The following is a 25,400-nucleotide window of genomic DNA, read 5'->3' on the forward strand; positions in this document are numbered from 1 at the left end:
AAAGTTTTTTTTTTAAATCTGGCCATCCTTACCCCTATAGGTCTCCCTCTATAAACGACACACGCATCTATTACAATGAATACCATTATGACTTCAAACCACATGAACAAAGCAATTTTTATCTTGGTCATTGTTGTGGTTTATTAAACCACAAATATGAAGCACAACACACTTCATTACAACCCCACCCATAATCCATCCCCCCCCCCCCCCCCACTTCTTCCTCGTCACTGACGTTTTGGTACATCACGTGTGCGATCGGATCTATTTGATATAGAGTCCGGGATTCAATGAAAATGAGGTAAATCCTTTGACTGTTAATACTAAGGTGAGCTCCGGGACGGACACAAAAGTGTTATATGGGTGACAGTATCGTCACAAGACTTTTTGTAATATAATAAAATATATATATGAAAAAAATCTTTTAAACATTATTGCGTGTCCCAAACCCTACAGTCACAATAATTAGAATTATGATTGAGGAGTTACTTGGTAAACAGAACGGTAGTATGATCCTATAACTACTTTACCCATAATACCTATGCGAGTCGCTCAGACTCCAACCACGTGATGCAGACACAACAATAAGAATTACCGCTGAGAATTCATATTGAAAACAGAGCGTCGGTTTCAGTTTAGAACTACAATACCCATAATACCTATTCGAGTCGCTCTGACGCGGATCACACGACCCGGAAATGGGCGGGGCACATAACACTATTCAACAGACAGAAGTATATTTATAGCGGGATATCGAGGGAAACTCGGAACCCCAAGTGGTGGAACCACCTCCAAGCAGGACGGATCGAGGAGCAGGACCCTTGATGGCGTGAGTAAACACGAAACGGAGTCACAAATACAAGGTATGAGAGAGAGCTAGCCCCCTCGGGGGCCAGCCTCCAGCGCTGTTCTCATGATTGTTGTCTGTTTTGTTTCCCCCATCACAACTGTTGGCCGACTATTCTGGCGTCTCAAAAATTCACCAAATTCAAAAACCTGATTGATGGTTGTGCTTCTGTGAACGAACAGAGTTGGACTACAGGGCTACCCCACAGAGTGGTGAGGTTCCACTAGGAGTTGAAACCTCTCCCAAAATGGGGGAAGGGAGGTATATATACACACGAACTAGTACGGAGTGAGAGTCTGTCTAACATATTTTAATACTACCGAGAGACGCGGCGATTTTTAAGGTTGCGAGTTTGAGCGGGAGTGAATGACACGGATGTTATATCAATACCAACAACACACTAGAGAGTGGAAGTTGATAGGATGCGGCGCAGTGCCGCCACTTTAATGGGCATCATGAAAACACGAGCGTGTGATAGACAAGGTGTGATTTCACACGCAACCTCTGCGTTTTCATTGGGAAAACCTTTCACCACAGGTTAAATGTACATAAACGCATGAAGATATGAACAGTCTAGAACTCTAAATACAACGGTGTGTGGTGTCTCGTTCTTCTCTTTTTCTCTTCCCAGATGGAGTGCATACATGAGACAAATTTGTCCTAAAATAATAAGGAGCAGCTATCTGCCCTTATAAAAAGTAGAATAGGGAAATTCTCTTTACTACTCATACCAGGGGGCACACAGTCTCGCCCTGAAGAAAGTCCAGCACCCTTTATGGGGCTAACACGGACTGAAACATGTTGGCTATAGGGTCTTAAGACCATAATATCCCTACCGACCCTATCTTTATATTTTATTATTACCCCCGGCAGATCCAAGAATAAAGGGAAACTGGGATCTGTTGGTGGGCTTTTAATCTTTATCCCCCTGGCCAAAAACATCTTCCTAAGAGCTCCCTGAAAGATGGTTGAGTCCACCCTGACTTCTAGGCGTCAGGGTGTCCCGATGATGAAGCATGACACCACTAGGGTGTGTGAGGGAATATAAAATAAAAGGATTTGCCTCCTTTCCCACTCAGTAGTGGTGTTCCTGTAGCAGCTTCACGTAGGGATTGCCACGCAATTAGAGTTTAGGGATTGTTCTAACAGTTCCGACCACTTATTAGTGATTCAGTTATAGAGGAGTACTTTTTTGGTAAATTGGTATGTGCTATTACCCAGCGACCTCAGTCTAAGGTCTCGGATCCCTAAATTGTCTTTAGAGAGTTTAGTGATAGAAAAATAAAATAGTTCATAGTTTGGCTACCTACTTTGAAACGTAGTTGCGTCATGGATCAAATAGAAAGAGAAAAGTGGGGTTTTATAGTGGTGGAAAGATTACCTGAACACAATATTGTACCTTTTGAGCCATCAGGACCAAGGGATAAAGCACACATTAAATGAGCTCATTTACTTAACTATGACTCAAGAGAAGTATTTAAAGGTCTGTCGGGGACGACAAAGAATAGGACCCAAACATGGGATGCTTTGGTGGATAATTTACATAATAACTGGGTGGGCTGAATTAAAGAGAACCTGGCAGAAACCTGAGGGTTTGTACATTCCCAGTACAACAGAACACATTTTCAGTACATTTCAATGGAATTACATCAATGTTTACTCGATTTGAGACTGAAAATCAAAGACGGTCTGTGAAAGAAGCCGATAAGTCAGTAACAGGGTGCATAAGAAGACCTAAGATGCGGAGGCTTAGTACATACCCCTGTGAATGAGGGGTACCTGAACCCCAGCCCTTGCTTGGCCAGAGTATATGTGAGGGACGATAAGGCAAATATTAGGGGGCCCTAAGCAGATTTTAGTGAGGAACCTCCTGAAAGTGCTTTACACCTCTAGCAGGTGGGGCAGCTGGAGTATGGGGCAGTGGGAGAGCTGGGGCACCCATATACTCCTTGAGGAAAGGACAACATTTGCTCAACACTCATCAGACTCACAACTCCGAAACTCTTTCACAAAGTAGCAAAAAACATTCCCCTAACAATGTGTGTCTATTTAAGTTCCCTCTTGTCAAATTTTATGTAGATTGGCCAAGGGGTGGGAGGTATACACGCTGATCCCAAACTGATTTTTTATATAAAGTGTATTAAGAACGTTTACTCATCAACTCTAAAATGATTGCTTGTCTGAATACCACAATAACTAACATGATGTACCAGCTCTTTCCAAGAAGTCAGCATTTTTGGTTCTGCTTTTTGAGGGTGGATTTGTATTTTTAATCTAATCATCATTTTTGCTGCAGCTGCTGTCTTGGGTTTGGAGCCATACAAGTGTAATTAAAATTAACGATTAAACAATGTTTAAATCCAATATCTATAGTAACATGTTTTAAATCCTGAGAAGATTTTTTTTTTAAAGGCAAATTTATGTAGAGTTCATGAAAGATCACAAACCCACTTAAAGACAGCTATACTGTTTTATAGAGGCTTTCAATAGACTCCTTTACGTGCCTCGTTACTGAGCCACACGCTCATTACTGATGAAGAATGCTTCTGATTTTTCAGGATATATATATATATAATTTTTTTTTTTTTTTTTTAAAGCAGATCGGTTTGGAAATATCCCAATAAACAAGCAAAAAGAACCATACGACATCCTGGCCTCACTGTAACTGAACGACAGGACATACACTCCATATCAACATCTATTCCAAATATGAAACACATATCTATCTCACTGGTGCACTTGGACCCAGATGGAGCTCTTAATGGCCAGATGTACAATTCTTTAGAATAGCAATTGCCAAATAGCGATTTATTTTCAAATGACTATTTGGTAATTGCTATTCTACAAGTACGAAAGCTTTATTTTTAAATTAATGATTCATAGTGGGTCGCAATTCGGCCTACCTTATCAACATTGATAAGATAGGTCACACTTTGCAAACCCACTAGGAATAGTCACCATCACAGGGATGGTGGCTTGCTTGAGTCAGCAGCCCACTACGTCTGTGATTGATTTTTACTAAAGCAATCACCATGTTTTTTTTTTTTTAATGCAGCCTGTTCCTCCCCTAAAGGACACGGGACTGTGTTTATAAAGAAAAGTGATTTTTTTGGGTCTATGTAGGCACAGTGGTCTCGTGGACTGTTTTTCTTTTTTTACATTCAGAATGGGGCAGGGCTCCCAAAGGGACCTCTTCCCATTTGCGAATGGGTTACCACTACATGCTTGTAGTCAGTAAAGTATTAACGTTTTGCAACTGGAATTCATTTGTAAAACTGGAAGCCCCTTCTGAGTACTGAAATGGTATTTGGTCACAAACTCAAATTGCGAATCGGTAATGTGTGAATCAGACCGTTTGCGAACACAAAAAAGCTGCCCCCCAGTTTCCTTCACTGCTTAATGACTGCTCTATTAAAACCAAATACTGATCTATTGACCTGAACGTTCAGTTGGGAATTTTGCCACATGCCCAGCCAGCCTCCCCAGCCCCTTTACCACATACGTCCATTAGCAGTGGCATCCGAGTAACTCGCTGCATGGGGAGAATAAGGAAGGAGATCATGGGTAATCCGCCACATTCCGGTTTCATCTCAATTTGTTTCAGAGTCTCCTTAAACTTCTGGTTGGTGTTTCTAAAATGACAAAAAAGTAATTTTCTTACAGATTAGCACATATATGCAATCACATTATGGGCACCTTAGCTGGGACTCACCAATGATGTTGCAAACTGCTCAACGTTATGTCCCTTTCTGCTACAGTGGAAGCTTAGCAGAAAAGACACCCGAGGCGGCACAGAGCACAACTGCCATACTCATGCCCAGATGAATGGGTAAGTGACAGGCTGATGACTAATTTATTCTATTAATCTCAAAAGATTTATAATTCTTGGGGCTACTTTCATATACTTTGAGAGTGGGTTGAACCATCCAAGTCCATAGGTCAAAACACCTCCAAAAATGGTACTATGCATCACGCTCTACATTCCACTCAAAAGAACTTTACTCAAAGCAAGACCACTCCGTAAGAAGCAGTTGATGCCGATGTTCATGCAGACTGCGGAAGGCCTACACCAGGTTGTTTAGTAGCAAAGAAAGGTTGGACAAAGAGGGTGGGTAGTGAATAAATCACCAGAATATTTCCAGAGAAGGGGCTAAAAGTGGGAAAAATGTGCTGACTTAGATTGGTGATGGGGTGCAGAATTACGGTCAGACGCAAAAAAAACATCTTGAGTTATTGGCCAAAGTATAAACATTCATCAAAACAAGCTGCTGGATATGGAGGATTGCCCAAGACCCAACAACATTTGTCTACTTAGTTTTGCATTAAACTCTACCGGGAACTGTTCACTGAGGGGGCAATTAAAACCCTGTTTGGTCACAGTCTTGCACTTAACTGGTGACATCGTCCGGCTCAATAGCGACCGTCACTATATTCTGGCTTGTTCGCTCTAGCCCAGGCTTGTGTGGAATGGTTTTATACAAGAGGACATCTTAACTGTGAATAAAACACAGCCTGAATCCTTAGAGGGATAGCTCCATTTTGATAATTACAGCCGAAAAATATTGGTGAGCCTAGTAACCCAAATGTTGCAGAAGGAACAGGAAACGCGCGACTCACAACTGACAGCAGGGCTATTCAACAGACAAACTTCAAACACATGAAGACCTCGAGAACACAGTCTGCTACCCCTCTTTCTTCGTAATAATTTATTAAAGCACGGCTTATTAGCAAACATATTTGCATCACAATGTCAGATGTAGCAGAATGGGGATTAATGCTTCTTAATTTTGCCATGCAGTCAATTACTGTTTGCGCATTACATAAGTTTGTTACAAAATAAGTAGAGCGCTTTAGTGGGAAATATACTAGACAGAATAAATAAAATAGATGGATTAATTAAATAATCGATCTCCATTTGAACCAGCATTTTCGCCTGAAATGTAATCACACAGCTAGCCCCTAGGTGGCGCAATTGACGAAGCAGAGTTCATGCTTTACTTCATGACTTACTTTTATGTAGGCGACAGAAACATACGTAACGGCAAAGGTAAATGATTGCTTTTAAGACTGATAGTTAGACCTAATTATATCCATTTTTACATGGACACACGCGTATGTGTGTGTGAGGTGGGTAGATATAAATGTCTACACACATATATCTATTCCTAGTATAAAAAAAACCAGAACTACGTGCGAGTGTGTGTGAGTGTGCGCGCGCACTGTAGTAAAATGGATGTTTTCGGTTTCAATGTCAAAGTGTTTTTAGGTCGAGCCTGGGCAGCGCATGCGCTGCTCTGTGAGACATGCAGTATTGAGGTATGGAATAGAAACTCTGCCCATTTCCGGCTCCTGTTAGTGTCCTTTCTAAATTATGGCTTTTGATTGATAAATAGGCATAGAAGTCCCTCCTCGGTACCGCCTTGTCTGCATTTGTAACCTCCCATAAGGAGTGGACTTTTTACTTGTGTTGTTACACGGTCTACTTTATCTACTGTGTGAGCACTATTTTCTTTATTGGTCTTGTAGTATTCCACCCATGACGTGCTTTCCTGCGAGGCAGCATGACGTCTGTTTTTATATTTTTAATAGTAATAGTTGCGGGTCCGCTTTAACTATAGCGGCCGCGTTTATTTATTTAATTTGCAGCGTGGTCCATTTTAACTATAGCGGAGGCACTTATTTATTTAATTTGCAGCACGGTCCGCGTTAAGAATAGCGGACGCACTTTCTTAATTTATTTAATTTTCCAGTGCGGTCTGCTTTAACTTTAACGACAGCGCTACAGAACCTTTATTTATTTATTTATATATTTATATTTTGGGGTGAAAGCGTCCCACACTGCACTTTCATTTTAAGTTGGCCGCCACCCTCTCTTTAGACGCTGTTCACTGTAATCTGAATACGGTGAGCAGTGTCTAAAGAAAGGGGCGCGGCCACCATTAAAGTGGTCTCGTATTTGCAAGAGTTTGAGCTATTGGCATTAAAAATAACAATGCCTTTTAGATGTGTGTTGGGTTTAAAAACACACAAATAAAAGGCATTGCCATTTACAATGCCAATAGCTTAAACTCTTGCAAATACGAGACCTATTGCATTGCAAATGCTTGTTAATGATACTTTCTTGCCATCTGCCGTAGCCCAAAACCTGCGGACTAGGGCTTTTGTGAAGCTGCACCACCATACAGAAAAATTGCAGCTCAATTCCTAGCTCTCACTACGGTTTTTGAAAGCAATAGAGCTCTAAAAGTTCACTTACAAGAAACAGCGGGTCCGAACTACAGAGCTATTTGCATCTCTATATCTTACTTACATTGGACTTTTACCCCCCAAAACATACACCTCTGTGGGTATTCTAACATTTGCCTACTTTGGAAGTGCTCGGAGCCGGTGCTTCCAGAAAGGTCTGTGAATGCCTAAAAGTAAATTTACACCCACGAGACTTAGTAACCTGTGAGTGCAGATTTATAGAAGTATAACTTATTTTAAGACTCAGATTGAAAGCGCTTTTACCCACTGAAACTTGCTAACAAATTGCTGACTACTACCCACATCAGAATTATGCACACTGTGACTGTAAGGTCATGCTTTGTTTTATATTATGCGACTCATCAAAAGGACCCCACAGCCTTCATTTTGGATATCCATCAAAAGGGGCAACACTTATGTACCATGTAAAGTACATGTAAAACCTATGTTATTAAAAAAATAATTAACTGAATAGGTCTTAATTCAATTAACAAAAACTAGACCATTATTTATGGGTTGTTTGGACATAGGGTTGCAGCCACCCACATCCTAATACACTGTGAAACATAGAAAATTAGGAAATTCCACTTTCTTGAATCTCTTCACAATGAGAGGCTAAACAAATACTGAACAATCATGAAATACCTCATGTGGGGGCGCTGTGTTTAGGAATAACTTATAATTTAAAAGAACCTGCCACAGAGTTTCCTGTGCGTCCAGATTTCAGGCAGCAATGAAAATGTCAAGATTAATGTTCCTGCTAGAGAGAAAGAGATCAGAGTTTTGTCCAATGGCAGTTTTGACTCACCATAAAGTAGCGCAGAGGGTTAATGTGCCTGTTGCAAAGAACAGATCTGTATTTAAACGGGATAGCTTAGTGGATTAGTAAAACCAGCCTTTACCAGCGCTTTGAAACAAATTAAATGTATGCGAGAGGGGCTATGGAGAAATGATGGGCACTTTGCCGGGTGGTAGTGTGGGAATCTGGGGAGGAGGTCATTGGGGGTGGGGCGGGCGAAAAAAGACTGTCGCACAGGAGGCCACTAGCGTTAAAGCCGACCTTGCTTATTTTTCTGGCAATATGCACCAGTCTATGTCTTCTTTTTATTTATGTATATTTGAGGTATCAACCTCTCTTCACCTCCTGCTAATATTCCGGTTTTGTTACCATCATCCCCAACACCGCAAACAGCTTAATGTACGAGTGTGGTCAGCCTCCCTCCCCAAATATTAAGCACCACTGTTTTAACTAAGTCTTGCATTTGTTGTGCGGTTACAAACCCAAGGCATTCCTGTACAACATCCCAATACCAATTCTCTTCTGTACAGGCCCATATTATATGCAGAAAGTTCCCAGTCAGCCTGCATCCGCTACATTTATCTGTCACAATTTTCCCCATTTCGTGGAGTGTGGTATTGGTAGAATACGACCAATTAAGGATACGTATTAGGATAGACTAAAACATGATCTTATTGCTCCCTCATCCTGAGCTCTCAACGTTTCCTCCCAATACTCTTCCTCTATTTATCCAAAATCGCTTTCTGAATCAGTCGTCAATTTGACCGATCCATTCGGGAAATAACACACCATTTGCCTATATATCAATAAGATCTTTCTTTAGCATGGGCTCTTCCAGGACTACATCCTCTAAAGGGAAGGAGTCTTTTACATGCACGCCGTTTTAATGTGTACTGCCATTACATGTTTAATTGGCATGCAATGGAACGTCTCTGTATCTGCCAATTGGTATTTCTGCCTGATTGCTTTCATCAAAACCTCCCCTGTTCTCTTCCCACACATCCCCCATTTTTAGGTCGAGCCTGGGCAGCGGAAGCGCTACTCTGCGATGCATGCTGTATTCAAGTATGGACTTGGAGCCCAGCCCACTCTCCGCCCATATTTTTCATTGGCTTGTGTCATTGTCCTTTGTAAATGCTGGCTTCTGATTCGTTAATAGGCTTGTTAGTCCCTGATTGGTACCACCCTGTCTTCATTTATAACCTCAATAATAACTACCCAAAAGGAAAAGGGTCTAAGGGAAAAGTTTAACGACCAAGACAACAGTTCAAATCCCCTATATCGTTACATATGAAAAACCAATGGTGAACTGGTGGTCGTGCAAAGAAAGGGAACAAACATAAGGAAACCTAGTCCCTGATTGGTACCACCCTGTCTTCATTTATAACCTCAATAATAACTACCCAAAAGGAAAAGGGTCTAAGGGAAAAGTTTAACGACCAAGACAACAGTTCAAATCCCCTATATCGTTACATATGAAAAACCAATGGTGAACTGGTGGTCGTGCAAAGAAAGGGAACAAACATAAGGAAACCAGAACAGAAGAAAAACAACCAATAGAGTGTTACTGAGGTCTACAGATCAAGGTATATGTATGGAAGCTAGAACATTGAATTCTAGATTAGGATTTCCATCAACTGCCAAGAGAGGCCAGTGTCATCACTTGGTCATCCTTATGTCTTGTTACTACTCCTCCAATCCAAGAGGCAGATGTAGTAGCCAAGATTAGAGTAGAGTACAAGTTGGAGAGAGAAATCGACCAAGAGCGGCCATATGTATTTCAAAATGATGGAAACTATGTACAGAAAATGCAGTGCAGGTGAGAGTTAAAAAGGGAGTTGGAAAAGAGAAACTATGTTTAATATATATCTCTGTACCAATCCAATTTAAAAAGCGTGTAGCGGCAACTTTCAACTAATAGGTTGCATCACATAGGGGTCGACTAGTTTCAGCCAGAAGGGATTGTGTTCCCGGCTTTCTTCAGGACCAATACATAATAGCTACTGCAAGTGATAAAAAGAAAGAAAAATTGACAAGTTGTCCAACAATACAACCTGGTACCAATCGACCTCACGTCAAGTAGGGTGTATTTCACTCCTTACTTGTGTGAGTGTCAGACCTCACCTCACCCGGTATCCAACTCAGGTAATTGAGACCCCGCCCTCTCCGTCGGTGCCTCGGTCCTTCCTGTGTTTGTGGGAGCTCTATTGGTTGTTTTTCTTCTGTTCTGGTTTCCTTATGTTTGTTCCCTTTCTTTGCACGACCACCAGTTCATTTGTAACCTCCCATGAGGACTGGCCCTTTTACTTCTGTTGTTACACGAGATGTCTTATTTAGTCTGTAAGCACTATTTTCTTTAATGAGTTTCTCCTACTGCAGGCACGACATGCTTTTCTGCACCATTCAGCGCGCCATGTGAGCTTTCACGTTCCAAGCAGCCCAGGACAATGGCGGCCGAGGTCTCACATTTACAAGAGTTTGAGCTATTGGCATCGCAAATGACAATGCCTTTTATTATGTGTTAATTATTAAAACGGATAAATAAAAGGCATTGTCATTTACAGTGCCAATAGCTTAAACTCTCACAAATGTGAAACCTATTGCATTTTAAATGCTTGTTGTTATGTTTACAACCCACTTCAGGCACGCTTTGAGCTTTCCTACCTCGGCTAGGACACCACTATCCCACATCAGTGTTTCTGCCTAGAAATTTTGTGGCCTCTCTCCAAGCCCTTATGACAGTCTTAGTTATGCAGCATATCTTGACAAATATGGTTTCAGTTTGCTTCTAAGGGTACTTTAGTGCACTCACAGTAGCCTTTGGAGTGTCCTCTGTTGGTAGACTTCGTTGGAGCAATAGATCACGTAAGGCTTGAAGTGGTTCACAGCGTGATCCTCCATTATGTCACTGATATCATTAATCAAGGCATTCTCACTGTCTTTGTGTCTCTGCTCCAAGTCATCAAAAAACCTGAAAAGAAGAGAATGAAACAATATCAAATAATTGCTTTCCCAATATGTCACCATATAAACAATTAAACCGAGCTCAGAAGGGAAAGAAATAATTCCATTCATCTTGGATGCCGGACAAAAAAAATGGAAACAAAGATGTATTGAGAATTAACCTCCGGTCATTTAAATCAGAATGCATAGGAAGTTTAGCTACCTTCTGTATATTTCCTGGCACACAGATTAAATATATATATATATATATATATATATATATATATATATATATATATATATATATATATATATATATATATATATATATATATATATATATATATATATATATATATATATATTTTTTTTTTTTTTTTTTTTCAAACGTTAAGGTGATTAACAAAAAAGTGGCGCACACTCTTCAAAGATAATTATATTTTTTTATTCTGCTCCAACGGCAGACAAAAACATAAATAAATAAATATATATATATATATGTACACATATACGTAGATTGTTAATGCAGGAGCATTCGACTGGGCATTCATGTTCAGATTATGCATAAGGCCGGACGCGTTTCGAGCCTCCTGGCTCTTGTTCAGAGGCTGCACTGACAAACAGGAACGGAGCAATTCTCTGCAATTTATTCCCTCCAGTGGGATCACAGGTGAACTCCTAAAGCTTTGTGAAGCAATCTACTGTTGGAGTGCGCCTTCGTTTTTGGGCACACTCGAAAGGTATGAAAACGGCTGTCCGGCCGTGAAAGCGCACCACCTTTTAACATTAAGTGGAGCTGCAGGCGCAAAGAATTGTTTGTGCCTCACAGCAGCCACAGTGGATTAACATTGAACTGTGCAGTCATGATTAGAGGCCCACTGGAGGGCTAAAACAATAGAGTAACTGTGATAAACGGAACGACCCACTGAAGGGAAAATTAATCATAGCACTTCAATTACCATAGTGCACGGCGTCAAAGGAATTCACCTGTGATCCCACTGGAGGGAATAAATTGCAGAGCATTGCACGATGGCATAAAAAACATGAGAGGGATGCTGAAGTTTACCAATGGTAGGAGATGGGCGGCTTATAAGCCCACAGACAAAACAGACACTCTCTTAGAGACAGTGCATGCGTTGACTAGCCAAGACCTAAAAATCTACAGATGTTCTGCATGTAACATTCCCGTCCGACCCCATCCTTCCCTACCACAACTCACTACCCTCAACTTCTTCAATGAAACTTGTAGTGTGGCAAAATATGTAATACACAATTCCCAAAGAAATGTATTTTCTAAGAGTAAATAAAATGATATGCTTACAAAAACAGCATGGAACTAATTCACGTAGGCAATTCAGCAGTAAACTTGGGACTAAAATGCCTACATTTCCTCCTGCCAGGAATTCACAAAAGGAATACTGGCAGGAGTAAAGGATTTGACTGCTGTAGATCTCTTCAGTAAATCTCTTGCAAGTGGTTGGAAGTGGGCATAACAAGGTGTTGTTTGCCTTGTAAGACAGGGAATGACGGCAAATGTGTACATTTATGGGCATTCACAAACTCCTATCTGACCCTTTCCCACCCTGGAATTGGTTGGCAATTTGCCTGTCCTGGATTGAAGAGGGCACAGATCTCCCCCAGATTCCGAGGGAAAAAAGGGAACGGATCACCCTCCGGTTCAGAGAAAATGTTTTCCCAACAGGTGGAAAAAAAGAGCATTTATTATGTAGGACTATGTACAGGCAAAAAAGCGCAGCTTTTCAGGCATACTAGTAGTAATGTTAGTGAATATTAAAAAGTAGTAACTCCACACCCGTGTGTAGGTGTACTTTACTGAAGCAAATTTGCTCCTTTTTTTGTGAATTGGACCTCACTTGCCAGGCTATTCTTTCCACATTTTTTTTAACCAATTTTCAAATTGGAATGGATTTCTCTATGGAACAAGCCGAGAAACCTTGTGTATTGTAGGGTAGCACTATCACAACAATACAAAATATTGAACATCATAGTGTCAGCGGCAGCAAATCTGTAGCTGTGGTTGAGTTGCTACATATACATGAAACTGATTTTTTGAGTTGCTAATAACCTGTTGTTACTTGACAACATAGGCACAAAGTACAAAAATCTGGTACATACTTGGCACAATTCTCATTTTAAGTGCCAAATGAATTTCTACTGTCTGTTACATCAAACACAGCGGACAGAAATTACACCAAAATTGGCAGGAAGACAGAACTTTAGTCAGAATACGCTCTAATTAAATTTAAAAAGAGTACTGAGCAAGCCTTTGGAGTGGTAATTGTCTGCAAATTTACAGATTATTCATAAACACAAACGCGAGGCAGTCAATGGAATTAAAAAGGTCCAAAATGTTGAAAAATAGTGGAATCTGCTTAGAAAAAACAGAATTATCTCCCATGGATCAAACCTGACACTTTCAAACCACCTTTTGTGTGAACACCATTGGTGGTCTCTGAATGCCCTACCTAACTGAGACGTGGATGGACATGAATTGTACCCTAGGTGTTTACGTGCTTCTCCCAATGAGTTATATCATTCTACAGGTGGGTATGAGGGTTGGACGGGCCGGAGGGTTTCAGTAGTTCTTAAGTGGCCATGGACTCTTTTTGCAATCCCACAGCTTCCTGCAACAATAATGTACAACTCTCATCTCTACAGAAAAGTATCAACTTACCTATAAAATTATGATGGGGACTTAATGTTGTCCTGCACCCTACATTTTAATCTAGGTTCTCAAATGTCATAGGTTTGTACTCTTCCCCTTGTTTTGGACCACTGTCAAAAGTAATTATCCCATTCATATATACAATTTGAGGCAATCTAACAACCTCTTGGATAAAGCCAGTGCAACAGGAAAATCTAAATAAATGGGTTATTTCCACACATGTTGCAACTTCTTCAAACATTTGACTGCTAAGATTTAGGTGTGTGTCACTGAAACTGATATTTAAACTGTTATTTAATGGCTTCAAAGTGGAGTCAGGTGCACTGAACAAAACCCTGCTGGATTTACAACTTCCTCTCATGTCCTGCAGTCGTAAATTTGTGGTTCCAGGGGATTTTAACCATTAGTTTAACAATCGGTCTGACAATGCCGCCTGTCGCTCATATGCAGTCTTTACACAGCTCTCTACTGCATCAACTCTAGCAGACTGTTGCAACAGCTCACAATACACAGTCTGTGAAACTGCACACATTAGCCCTTAACTACTTAAATCCCTCTATAATAACTTTTTGATATAACCTGTGTGCTGCACCTAAGAGCCCCCCTAACCTTATTTTAGGGGAGACTTTGGCACCTTTTGTCACATGAGCATATTTCAACCCAGTTCAAACAGCAATCTGATTTACATCTCCTTTTCTAATGATCCTAACTCCCTTGTCAAATATTATGAATTCCCTCTGGAGGTTGAGGCAATATTAAATAAATTAATCTCATGCCCTACACATTGTTGAGGGTGTATCTGCTTGAACTTTTAGCTTTCTTTGTTCACTTTGTCAATTTCTTACTACAAGATTGTTTTCGGATTTCGTATGCTTGTTGGGAGGGGGGGGGGTAAGGAGGTTGGGGGGGGGGGGGGGGGAGGGGAATCCTCAAGTAAAAAACAGAAGTGTGTAACTTGACCCAACCTGCTGCGAAAGTTTTCATCCACATTTAAATACATCTCCACTGAAGTTTATTCTGGAGCAGGAAGTTAAGGTTCAAATCCAGCTAATTTTCATTGTTCGTTACGTGGAAAGTATGACAACATACCAAACAGATGTACAGAAACATGGCTTACAGAAGTACATGACATTTTACAGGAGGGTCTGGAAGCAATATTTATAGTTTTAGATCTGGGCCGCTATTGACTCCTGTGCAAATTGCTTCCTATAGTCCACAATTATAGAGGTGTTGAGGGTTTCGGAGATGGGTGGCATCTGGTTATCTTCAGTAGTAAATATGAAATGATCTAAAGTTTGTATTGTCTGAATTTCTCCCTATGTCAACTCAGGCAAATGTCATTTTGCTCCTGTTCCATTCTATTGTCTGACCTCTTAGCATACTGTACCGCCCATTTACCCCATTTTCCTGATTGGTGGGGTATCATTTTATGAATGCGCAATAAAGGGTTGACCCTCAACCAGTCCAAATCTGAGTTTTTGATCTTTGGGTCAGTAAAGCAATTGAATAAAATAAACCCTCGACACGGGAATGCAACTTTGACACGGTCTACAGAGAAACTTGTTAATGCTATAGTGGTCTCCTCCAACTATCGTATTCAGATGCTGCAGAGAATTGGTCCACTGTTGGATGAGATGCAGAAGGCCACCATTGATAAAGGCTGTTGGCTGAAACATGGACCACTGAACCATATGGTTCATTGGCTCCCCTACAAAATACGACACGCTTTAGGAGCATGCAGTCACCAGTGTTTGTAGACCACACCTTTCTCATCCCCGAAAAAGTGCATCGTCTTCCTATGGGCGCTAGAGTGAAGACCGAGACCCGTGCTCTTACCCACATGACTGGTTGGGAATTAACCTGATTACCTTAACGCCCAGTGGAACATTTGCCCCGCCATTCCAGGCCTCCAAAGGAATCTTCAGCTGGCCCGCAATATACCATGCGTGCTAGAAGGCAATAGATCTCTCGCATTCCATCCAAGCTGTCTTTGGAAGTGGTTCTGGAGCCTATATTTTTGTGGCTATTCTTTTTCAGTCTGTGTATTCACCTGCCACACATCTGTTGCCTACATTATGCTAATTTATCAGTCACTTATGGAAGGAGAGTGATGCAAGCTTCTGAACTGCAGCTATGAGTTCATGTTTGTCTTGATGGTGGTTCTCGCTGCAGTTTTCGCAGTAGATCAACGGGACCCGCCTGCTGCACGAGCCCATGCTCATTTTTTATATTAAAGAACTAGGGAGATTGTTCCAGCCTATGCTCCACTCATGGCAAATATCACACATTCCCAAAAAACACACACACAAATCCCTGCTGTTCCTTGGGCTCAGTGGCCAGGTTGACGCCCTTGATATAAGGGAACAGAAATGAGAATGGGGTTTGCAACACACGAGTATGGAAAGGAGAATGGGATCACTCATAGCCAGGTTCGTGACGTCTTTACTACACCAAAACCCAATAAAAAACAGGAAATATTAAAATTCCCTCAGTTCCCCTTGTGACTGTAGTCACTCGCCTGAGGCAAGTACAGGTAAGCCAGCACTGAAAAGGACATTCCTAAACATGTATTAACAAAAAATTACCTGTCTGAATACAGGTGGGCCACAAACAGGTCTCGGAGTTTATTTTCTTGAAAAGAATAAACCTCTTCCTACTTTAGACGTGCGAAAGTGAAGCATTATCAAGACACAAAAAAGACCCACCTAATTTGCACATAAATTATGCATTCTTATAGATGTAGGTTTTGATAAATCAAGTCGTCCCCCCCCCCCCCCCCCCCCAAGAACTTTTTTAATAACTGCATGGGCGTAGCGAGTAGTTCTTGTGACATGAGAGGGCTACTGGCAGCAAGGCCTCCTGGATCTCCTGTGTTCTCTCTGTGCTCGCACATGCTCTGGCGCCGGTGGTGTCAGGTTCTCCAGGAGTCTTGACTGAAGGCGATTCTGAGCAGGAGCTGAACACGCACAGGCAGCCAGCCCACAGCTCACCACCGCGGAGCAAGAAGTCGAGGTCATGTGACACAAACGAAGAGCTGCCCTGAAATGTCATAGATGGCGTGTCCGGAGCTCTCGACTCTAAAGGTCTTATTAGGGGGTGTAGTATCTGGTAACAGGGCCCCATCTCGGCACCCTCCACCCCCACGGCTTCAGTGATATCCGGGGTACTGGTAACTGTGGGCTGTGGCAGAGGGTATTGCGTGTCGAACTCGGAGGGTCGCATAAGGAATTAATAGAGGGAAGAAATAAAATCGATAATTCCAATCCAGAGTCACCTGGTTATTCTTCATTTCACACCTGCTGTTTGACATGGAAATTTCAGATGCTTTTAATAGTCGAAGCCTCTGAGTGAAACACATGGAGTCCGCAGTGTTTCCAGTGACTATATAGTGCCCATGGGGTTGAAAACTTGTGCTACTGGCTAACTGGAATTAAGAAGGCACTCGGGATCGAGGCTTAAGGATTGCATTTATATAGCGCTTACCACCGGTGACGAGGCCTTGAAGCTCTTTGTTTGGCAAGTAGACCATTACTATACAACCTCAAGTGGATTAGTATAGGGAAATCTAAGCTGCTCATTCGGGTGGTGGACATGCAAGTCTGTTAGTTGGATTGAATTGGATAAAGGAGGGATAGAGGAATAGATAATCTATACGGTATTATTTTCAATATCCATAGTGGTAAAATGGGGTTTGGGAGGAGTCAAAGGAGGAACAGAGGAGGGAAGAGTCTAGAAAGAGTTATTAGGAAGATCATGGTAGTACAATGAGGTTTGGGAAAGTCAGAGAGTGGAGGTAGAGGATACACTGAAAGTGGGGCAGGATGAGACAGTAGTAAGTTGGACATAGTTGAAGTTTCTTTTTTATTTGCTTCCACCACTGTCAAACATATGAAAAATCTAACCAGCAACCACTACCCACCGCCACGAACACCTGCCTGTAAATACGCAAAACAGCAAAAACAGATTCAATCTCACGAAGCAGACGGAAAGCCGACAAGCTTACCCGTCCACTAATCAAGAGAGGGCAAGTTGAGTCTAGAGGTTTAGGGACAGAAGGCTTCCAAAGTCAGCCCTCTACGATACAGCATTTACTCTAGCTAAATGCTTTATATGCTGCTCCTGCCCCATGTAAAGTATTAAGGCTTGTTTACGTAAACTCAAATTAACTTACAACGGATGACAGAACCATTGGTCAGTGTATACTGGAAAATGTCAGGTAATTAACTACATCTCAGAACTCTTTTGCATAAGAGCAGTATATCTGAGTCATTAAGCAAGTAGGCGTCTTACTAAATTGTAGTGGGAAAGTGACTCAATGTAGATCAACAAGTGTGAAATGTAGAGGTGCCCCAGGAACAAAGCATACTACGCTTTGGCCCTGCTCATCACATGAGTTAAGAATCCTACTTTTCTCGTTTGGAAAGTATGATTCCCTGATTCAACAATCTATCTAGCCATAGCACTCCAAGGGCTCACTCTCTCTAGGTAGTGAGATGCAGCGAGGTTCCACAAATGGGAAACATCTCGACCTTCATGGCACGACAAGGGAAAGGCTAGCATTGTTAGATAAGGGGGACCCTTCATATATTCCACCCCATAACATTCTCCCTCTGCTGCCCACTACTCTGGTATAATCCTTGATCCATGCCTCATACTCGTACCACTCATCCACTTTTTCCCACACTTGCCATTTTCACATCTGTATGCCCACATTTTTTGGCAACTATATCCCTTATTCAAAACTATTTTTCAGATCCTCTCTATTGATCTCATCCTAATTCACAATGCACTCTTGGCGCTTTCAATGTTTTCAGGACATTGCTGACCCCTCGCTCCAGCTCTCTGATGCCTCGCATACCTCTGCTATACACCATGTGTAACACTCCTACGCGGATAAACGAAAAACACCTTTTCAAAGCTAGCAGGGTTAGTCTGCTGCACGACAACGGAAGAACTTTTCACATAAATAGTGTACCTATTTATTAATCATTTTCTGGCACCTCTCAATGACACCCAAATAAGCACTAATTAACAGTATTATTTAATTGTATATATTATGCCTTATATCAATCATCATCAAAGCAGAGGCTTTGTCAAAGTGTCACTTCTAGAGCCAACTCCTTTGTCTTTCAGTTTGGAAACACACATCAAATTCATCAGACTAATTCTTCCGGGAGAGCATTCAACTGAGGGCATATACTCCCACCGATTTTTGTCTCCATATCTCATTATCTTGCAGTTTGTCTTCCAAAATGTCGTCAACGTATTTCGGCCTTTTTTGGGAATTACAAGGCCTCGTGATGACATTATAAGAGGCACTGCTTCTTTTAAGATATTAATATAAACATGATCATAAATTCAAAGTCACTTTGGTTATGGCACACAACAAGAGTTCATATGATGATCTTCAGTGTCTGTACATATTTAAGGTGTGTATACATAGTTAAGGTGTAAAACAATTGCAAAAATATTTCCTACTAACATTTTCCCATTTCTGTTATATGGGGATTATGTCTGGTGACTATATGCGGCCAAAAATAACACACTGGGGCAAGCCAGATGCACAAACCCTATTTTTTTTGTTAATCATGCAGAAACGAATTGTTACTTTTTTCGCTACATCCAAGTAAAAGTGAGACAAACTCACTACTCTAGGGACTAAGGAGGGAGAGACAAATCCACAGAAAAAAACATGCACTGGCAAAGTTCACAGACCTCATGCAACATTCGGGGGTGTTGGTAATTGTCATGGTAATTATGGTGTAAATGTTGGTGACAGTGGTGGTGATAAGCATGGTGGTAATTATGCTGGTGGTAACGATAGTGATGGAGGTACTAGTAGTAGTGCTGTTAATGGTGGTGAAAATGGTGGCAGTGGTAGTAGCAATGGAGGTAGTAAAGGTGGTGGCTGCAATGCCTCGCACTCGATTCTTGACAAAACATTTTTTATTTAAAAAAAATGCCCACCTACCATAGTTTAAAAAAAAAAAAATACAAAAATGTTTTTTTGTGCAAACAAAGCATTCATGAAGTATCAAATTTAATTTTAGACGTAGAGCACTTTCTTCAGAGGTTAGTCTCTCGTGCAGTGCAATTCAAACACGCCATAAGAGAAAGAAATATCCACCACACAGCCAAAAGCATGAGGTGCGGGCGTAATAGTCTTCTGAGAGGAGATAAAGTCCACTCCATGTGTAGAACTAGAACCCAGAAGCATTTCTCACCTGAATCGCGAATACACTAAACAGATGGTCACCATTAAGGATGGTGCTCGATTAGATCAGGCTCAGCAACAGTGTAACTGACACCTAGCTGCTGCGCCACATTTCTACAAAGCCCCTCAACATTTGCCATTTTGGAGATGAGTAGCCTGTAAGCAGGTAGAACTGATTTTGCACCTAGTGCTGAAAATCGTTGCGTGGTTTTTTTTCTCTCTGGTAAATTCTGAGTGACCACACAGAAATATCGTAGCATGTCAAAGCCCACAGAGGCACGGCTCTGCACGGAGTGTCACTGGGAGGTACTGAACCAGAGCCATCTTTTTTTCCCCCCAACTTCATTTGTTTAAACAGGTTATACGTATTTTTTCTTTTTCTCACAAGATACAATTGCTTAATGCATCCGAATCATCTCATCTGGGCCACTGCAATACTACTTATCTTGATCTTCAGGAGTTTTTAAATTCAAAATTTGCAGCTGGTCCAGAACTAAGCAGCCAGACTGCCTTTGGGCCTACGTCCAAGACGTCATACTGCCTTAGCTTTACTTTCCTTACACTATTTACCTGTAATAAAAATGCATGCTTTTTAAGTCTATGTGCTCAATTCATAAAGCAACATTAAACCTCCACTGGTGTCCGCTAACCAAGTACTTTCAATTGCATCATCCAACCAGAGATCTTCGTTCGCAGGACAAACATCTATTCAAGAGTCCCAATTTTTGTTTGCAGACTATGGGTGTATGAGCCTCCTTAGAGGCTGCAGCTACCTAGTGAAATCAGTTCCATTTAACTTGAGCAAGTAAGATAATTTGACAAAATTTAGCTATTTGTTAAAAACCTGGTTATTTTCTTAACTCCTCCCTGCAGCAAGGAACTTTTTGTAGCATCTTTGTTTTTGTGCATTTCTAGTGCTATGATACTCCTAGTGGGTGAATGCAGAACTCTTTTAAAAATACCTCCCCAAAATGTAATATATATATATATTCTGTCATCTGATTTGAGGTGCAAGGTAATACCAAGCATGCCCACCCGAAAGTGCTTCTATTCATACCTCTGAATCAAAACTGAAAACTAATAATGCATCGAATTCATTGTTTTGTCGAATGGTTCTGACTTGCATTTACTCTGGCAAACCTTGTCTCGATTCTCAGTACAATAAAGTTCATATGAATTTCAGATTGAGAAAATGTGGCAGAAGAACAGAGCAGAGGGAGCTAGAGAGTGCACACGCCACATTCACAGAAACAGATCAGTGAGGGGACATCTCTATATTCTTACTGGCTGCTCCTCCTGTCAGCAACACACCCCTACCTCGCTCTACCATATCTCTGTCTAGTTAAAGAGCAAGAAGGTCCTGATAAGCTATTAAGATCACGGCTCTCTTAATGAGTGACAGTGGCGGTAAGATGAACCTCCCTGTAAATGCAGCCTCTCTTCTCCGTAACTGAGGCTTCGGCGGCTTCAAGGGCAGACGAGCTTAAGAAAAGGAACAGGAAGGAGTCCCAGGCTTCCTAGATGGAAGGGACCACTGTCCTCGAGATTTAACTCGTGGATCAGTCTTTCAAACCCTCTCCATCAACAACCTTGCCTTCAAACAAAATGGTTGCACTTCTGTTCTCCATTCGCACTGCCCAGGAAGGGGTGGGTCGGTATTCTCTTGCAGGAAGACAGCAAATGCCGTACATTAAATACGGCATGTATTCTTCATTACTCCTAGGCCTGGCCTCCTTTTTCACAGTTCTTATACGATGAGGTTTCCCTCAATCAACAAACAGAAGGTACCTATCCTCCACATGCACTAAATAAGCAAGGAGAAACTCTGCAACTGATAGGCTGGGGAAGAGGGACCACAGTCACTTCTCAACCATAAATCCCTGGCTCCTCCTTAACCCAAGCAGTGCCTGGCAGACGCACACAAACACACATTCATACATAACGCCCCCCACCTCCAACCACAACAGTTGGCTGAGCAAAGCCAAGACAACCACCCATAAGACTCACTCATCAAAATACACTAACCCACAACTCACTGAAGTTCACACATTCATCTGATGTATAAACATTGCAACTCACACCACTGACAGGACATTTCACTCGCTCAATGAGACTCCCGTCTGCGATGAAAACCGGAGAAGCATTGAAAAAAGTGCACTTGGGACAACCGGAAGCGCTGTGATGCATTTCTACAGTCAGATTGTGCGCTATGCAAATGCCAACATAATAGTGAAGTGTAGACTATCTGAGAGGCAGAAGTAGTGCAAGCATGTTTCAGCATTCTAGGCTAAATATCATTTTGCGAAGGACATAATAGTGCTTCACAACGGACTACTTTGCCAGCCTTTCCATTAGTAAAATAGGTATTTTTCAGCCATTTTGTTGTAGTCTGGTGCCAGCTAGTGGTAGCACCTTAAGGCTGCCGTTTTACTTACTCGACGTATTGAACACTGTCCTTGCTGGGCAGATCTCTCGTCTGGTTTGTGCTATAGAATAAATCTCTGATTTTAGGTTCATGGATTGGTATGGTTTGTACATGGTCATCCAAGGATGACCATGTGTTGATAACATTTCTTGATAAGGTTTTTTATGGTGGCTTTGACTATGGTGCAACGGGGAAGAATCTTGCTAACAGAGAACCTGTTTGACTTCTGTTATTGAAAACTATTCAATCAATTAAGATCTTAATATGCACAGAGTTTAAGCGACAAGAGCACCTATTAATATTCATGGGAGGTAATTTTCTCCCACCCTGCTGGGTCTCAGCTGTCATAGAGTCTTAGATTTTATTTTAGGTTTCACCTGCAAATTCAGGTGTAAACAGGAGAGAGGAGTTGGCCTAACGGATAGGGGGGTCGACCTCGAATCTGGGGAACTGGGTTCGAGTCTCGGCAATGACGCTGAACATCCTGTGATTCTGGGCAAATCACTTAATCTCCCCGTGCCTAACAAAAATGAATGTGTCCTCATGTAACACAACTGGTGCTATGTAAAGCACTCTGATACCTTCGGGTCAAGTTCGCGCTATATACAACTGTAAAAAAAAACACAAAAAAAACAACATGATTAGTACTGAGAAACAATGTTACAACAGGTTTTCTCCACAGTCAGCAACAGCATCTTGCTGGTGCCAAAGGCACAGATCTCCCACTAACAGGAGTTGTTGCTGCAATTCTTAATTCAGCAATATCAAATTCTTCTGAATTTTAAAATCATGCTCAATGAGCAGAAATCCAGTTTCAGCACAATTAGCCCAACCCTCTCTAAATGAGAACCATGAACAATATCTCCACTACCTTACTACTAGAGGTGCCACTGAAAGTTCCAGTCAGGTGCCTGGCTCTTGCTCAGCTACAGGGCCTCTTGAAACCTCAAGCCCAAAACAACCCAAGCTTTCTCTGATGGCGATGTGGCCTAGTGGCCACAGCTGCCGACCATGCAACATGGGTAATGCTTAATCTGTAAAATAATAAAAGCTGGCACCCAAACATTTGCTCAGAAGCCCATAGCCAGTGCTGATGAAGGTCATGGTGCAGGATACCTAGGCTGCGTAGTCTTGATATCCCCTAATGCATCTTTAATCCTTCACCAGACACTCCCTGCCCCTCAAACTCACTCCTGCGTATTCTTTTACGTCCCTGCTTTCTCCCTTTGTCACTCTTTTTCCTTCTTTTGATATCCCCTACTTTCCCCCTTTTGTGTTTTCCTCCCTCTTGTTCTGGGTTAAAGTTTGATAAGGAATAAGTGCTGGTGCAGAAAAGTAAGTGCCGGTGTGCGGTACCTGCAAAAACCAGCTCAAATAAAGCACCGAACTTTGGAAAACAGGTTTGATTTCCGGCCTTGGCTCAGCATCTCCTGATTACCGGCCAACGTCCCTATGCCGAAAAAACAACTGTGTAGTCTGCTGTGAAGCATTCTTATGTCCTTGAGAATGGTTCACGCTATGTAAAACCGCCAAATTAAAATATGGAGTCTGCCTGTCTCCCACGCTCTGCTATGCTCCAAGAAATTAGGACAAAGCATTAACCTTTGATGTCAGAAAGAAATGCCCATCTAATCACTCAATTGCACAGTGTGAAACCGGAAAATCTGGGATCAATCCCATCTTCCTTGAATTGTGTGATGTTAGGCAAATACTTTATCTCACCGAGCCTTAGTTTTGTTCATTATCACATGAAGACACTCCAAATATGCGAGCTCAGGATATGCGCCATACAAAAACCTCGTTTTTTAAAATGTAATACACACCTGTGTTAAACAAGCTACACTGGCTTACTGTGAAACAAAGGATAGAATTCAAAGTATGCTTTTTAGGTTTTGATTTGACTGGACATTTCTAAAGTATGTGAATGCCCATGGGTGTCTTGCAGCTGGCAATCATGGTTACAAACCTAAAAACCACAAAGAGGGAACAACTAGAAACTAGAAGGACAGCGGGAACAACCAAGATTTTAGGTGTTTCCAAAAGCTAAGTAAATTAGGCTGACATTTGAGGAGCATGAGCAGTCTGTTCCAGAGTTGGAAGGTGAAATAAACAAAGCTTCGGCCGCCTCATGAAGCCTTCTGAATTCTTGGAACAATCACAGAACTAGAGATAGCAGATCGTAGCAATCGTTTTTGGAGAATACCACCTGAATTTTATTTTGAGATACTCTGGTTCAGTTCCATGCAATGCTTTGTGTGCCAGACATAGGGTCTTAAAAGCGACTCTTTTCTTAACAGGGAGCCAGTGAAGCTCCACCAGGGCTGCCGAAGCAGACTTACATTTTGGAACTTTCTTGAGGAGTCGACTAACTGCATTCTGCAGCGTCTGAAGCTTATTTAGTGACCGCTGTTTAATACCCAAATACAGGACATTACAGTAATCAAGCCTAGATAAGACTAAAACACTGACAATTGATTTTTGCAGATAACGCGGAATAAAGCGCAGCACTTTCCTAAACTTTCTTAACATAAACATAAAGAGGCCAATTTGTTAATTTGATCCTCAAATGACAGCTCGGCCTCAAAGACTACCCCTAGATTCCTTACCTTAGAGGGAGGTGGGGGGTAGAGAACCAAGGGACTGAGGCCACCAAGATTGGTTTCAAAAAGAGGTATCTTTCCTGAAAAAGAGGACCTCTGTTTTTTCTGAATTCTAATTTAAACAGTTGCCCCTCATCTAGCTAACAAAAGCATTCATACACCTATTGAACCGGTAAGCGACCTCCTCCGCATTGCTTGAGAACGACAACAATCTGGGTATCATCCACATATGCTACTGTGGCAAATCCAAAGGTGGAAATCGGCTAGGCTAGGATGAACACATAGATATTAAAAAGCGTGGGGCTGAAAGATGACCCTGGGAAAACCCCACAAAGCAGGAAAACGGATTTTGAGTTAAACTTCCCAAGGGCCACCGTCTGCTCTTTATCTGTTAAAAATGAGAAAAGAAGATCATTGGCTAAGCCAATGATCCCCATTTCTGCCAAAAGCTCCAAAAGAACTGTGTGACCCACCGTGCCGAAGGCCACAGATCGTTCCAAAAGGACCACCGCTGCCCTCTCACGATCATCCATAATAGGTCGAATCTCTTCCGTCACTACGGCCAGAGCAGACTCAGTGCTGTGACTTGACCTAAAGCCATTCTGTGCCTCGTTTGGTAAATTATTCTTTTCCAAATATT

General features: G+C 41.7%; 1 protein-coding gene across 3 annotated transcripts in view; it reads right to left on the reverse strand.

Moving 5' to 3' along the window:
• Positions 1 to 25,400, reverse strand: part of ARHGEF16 (Rho guanine nucleotide exchange factor 16) — a 267,432-nt gene that overhangs the window by 58,025 nt on the left and 184,007 nt on the right. For all 3 annotated transcript variants that reach the window (XM_085609144.1, XM_085609149.1, XM_085609136.1), the window contains exons 7-8: positions 10,705 to 10,863; positions 4,350 to 4,479 (exon numbers count right to left, since the gene is read on the reverse strand). In XM_085609144.1, coding sequence (XP_085465270.1) covers positions 4,350 to 4,479; positions 10,705 to 10,863 — 289 coding nt within the window. The remainder of the gene's footprint in view (positions 1 to 4,349; positions 4,480 to 10,704; positions 10,864 to 25,400) is intronic.

This window comes from Triturus cristatus, chromosome 1_2, assembly GCF_964204655.1.
Source record: "Triturus cristatus chromosome 1_2, aTriCri1.1, whole genome shotgun sequence".
Taxonomy (NCBI): Eukaryota; Metazoa; Chordata; class Amphibia; order Caudata; family Salamandridae; genus Triturus; species Triturus cristatus.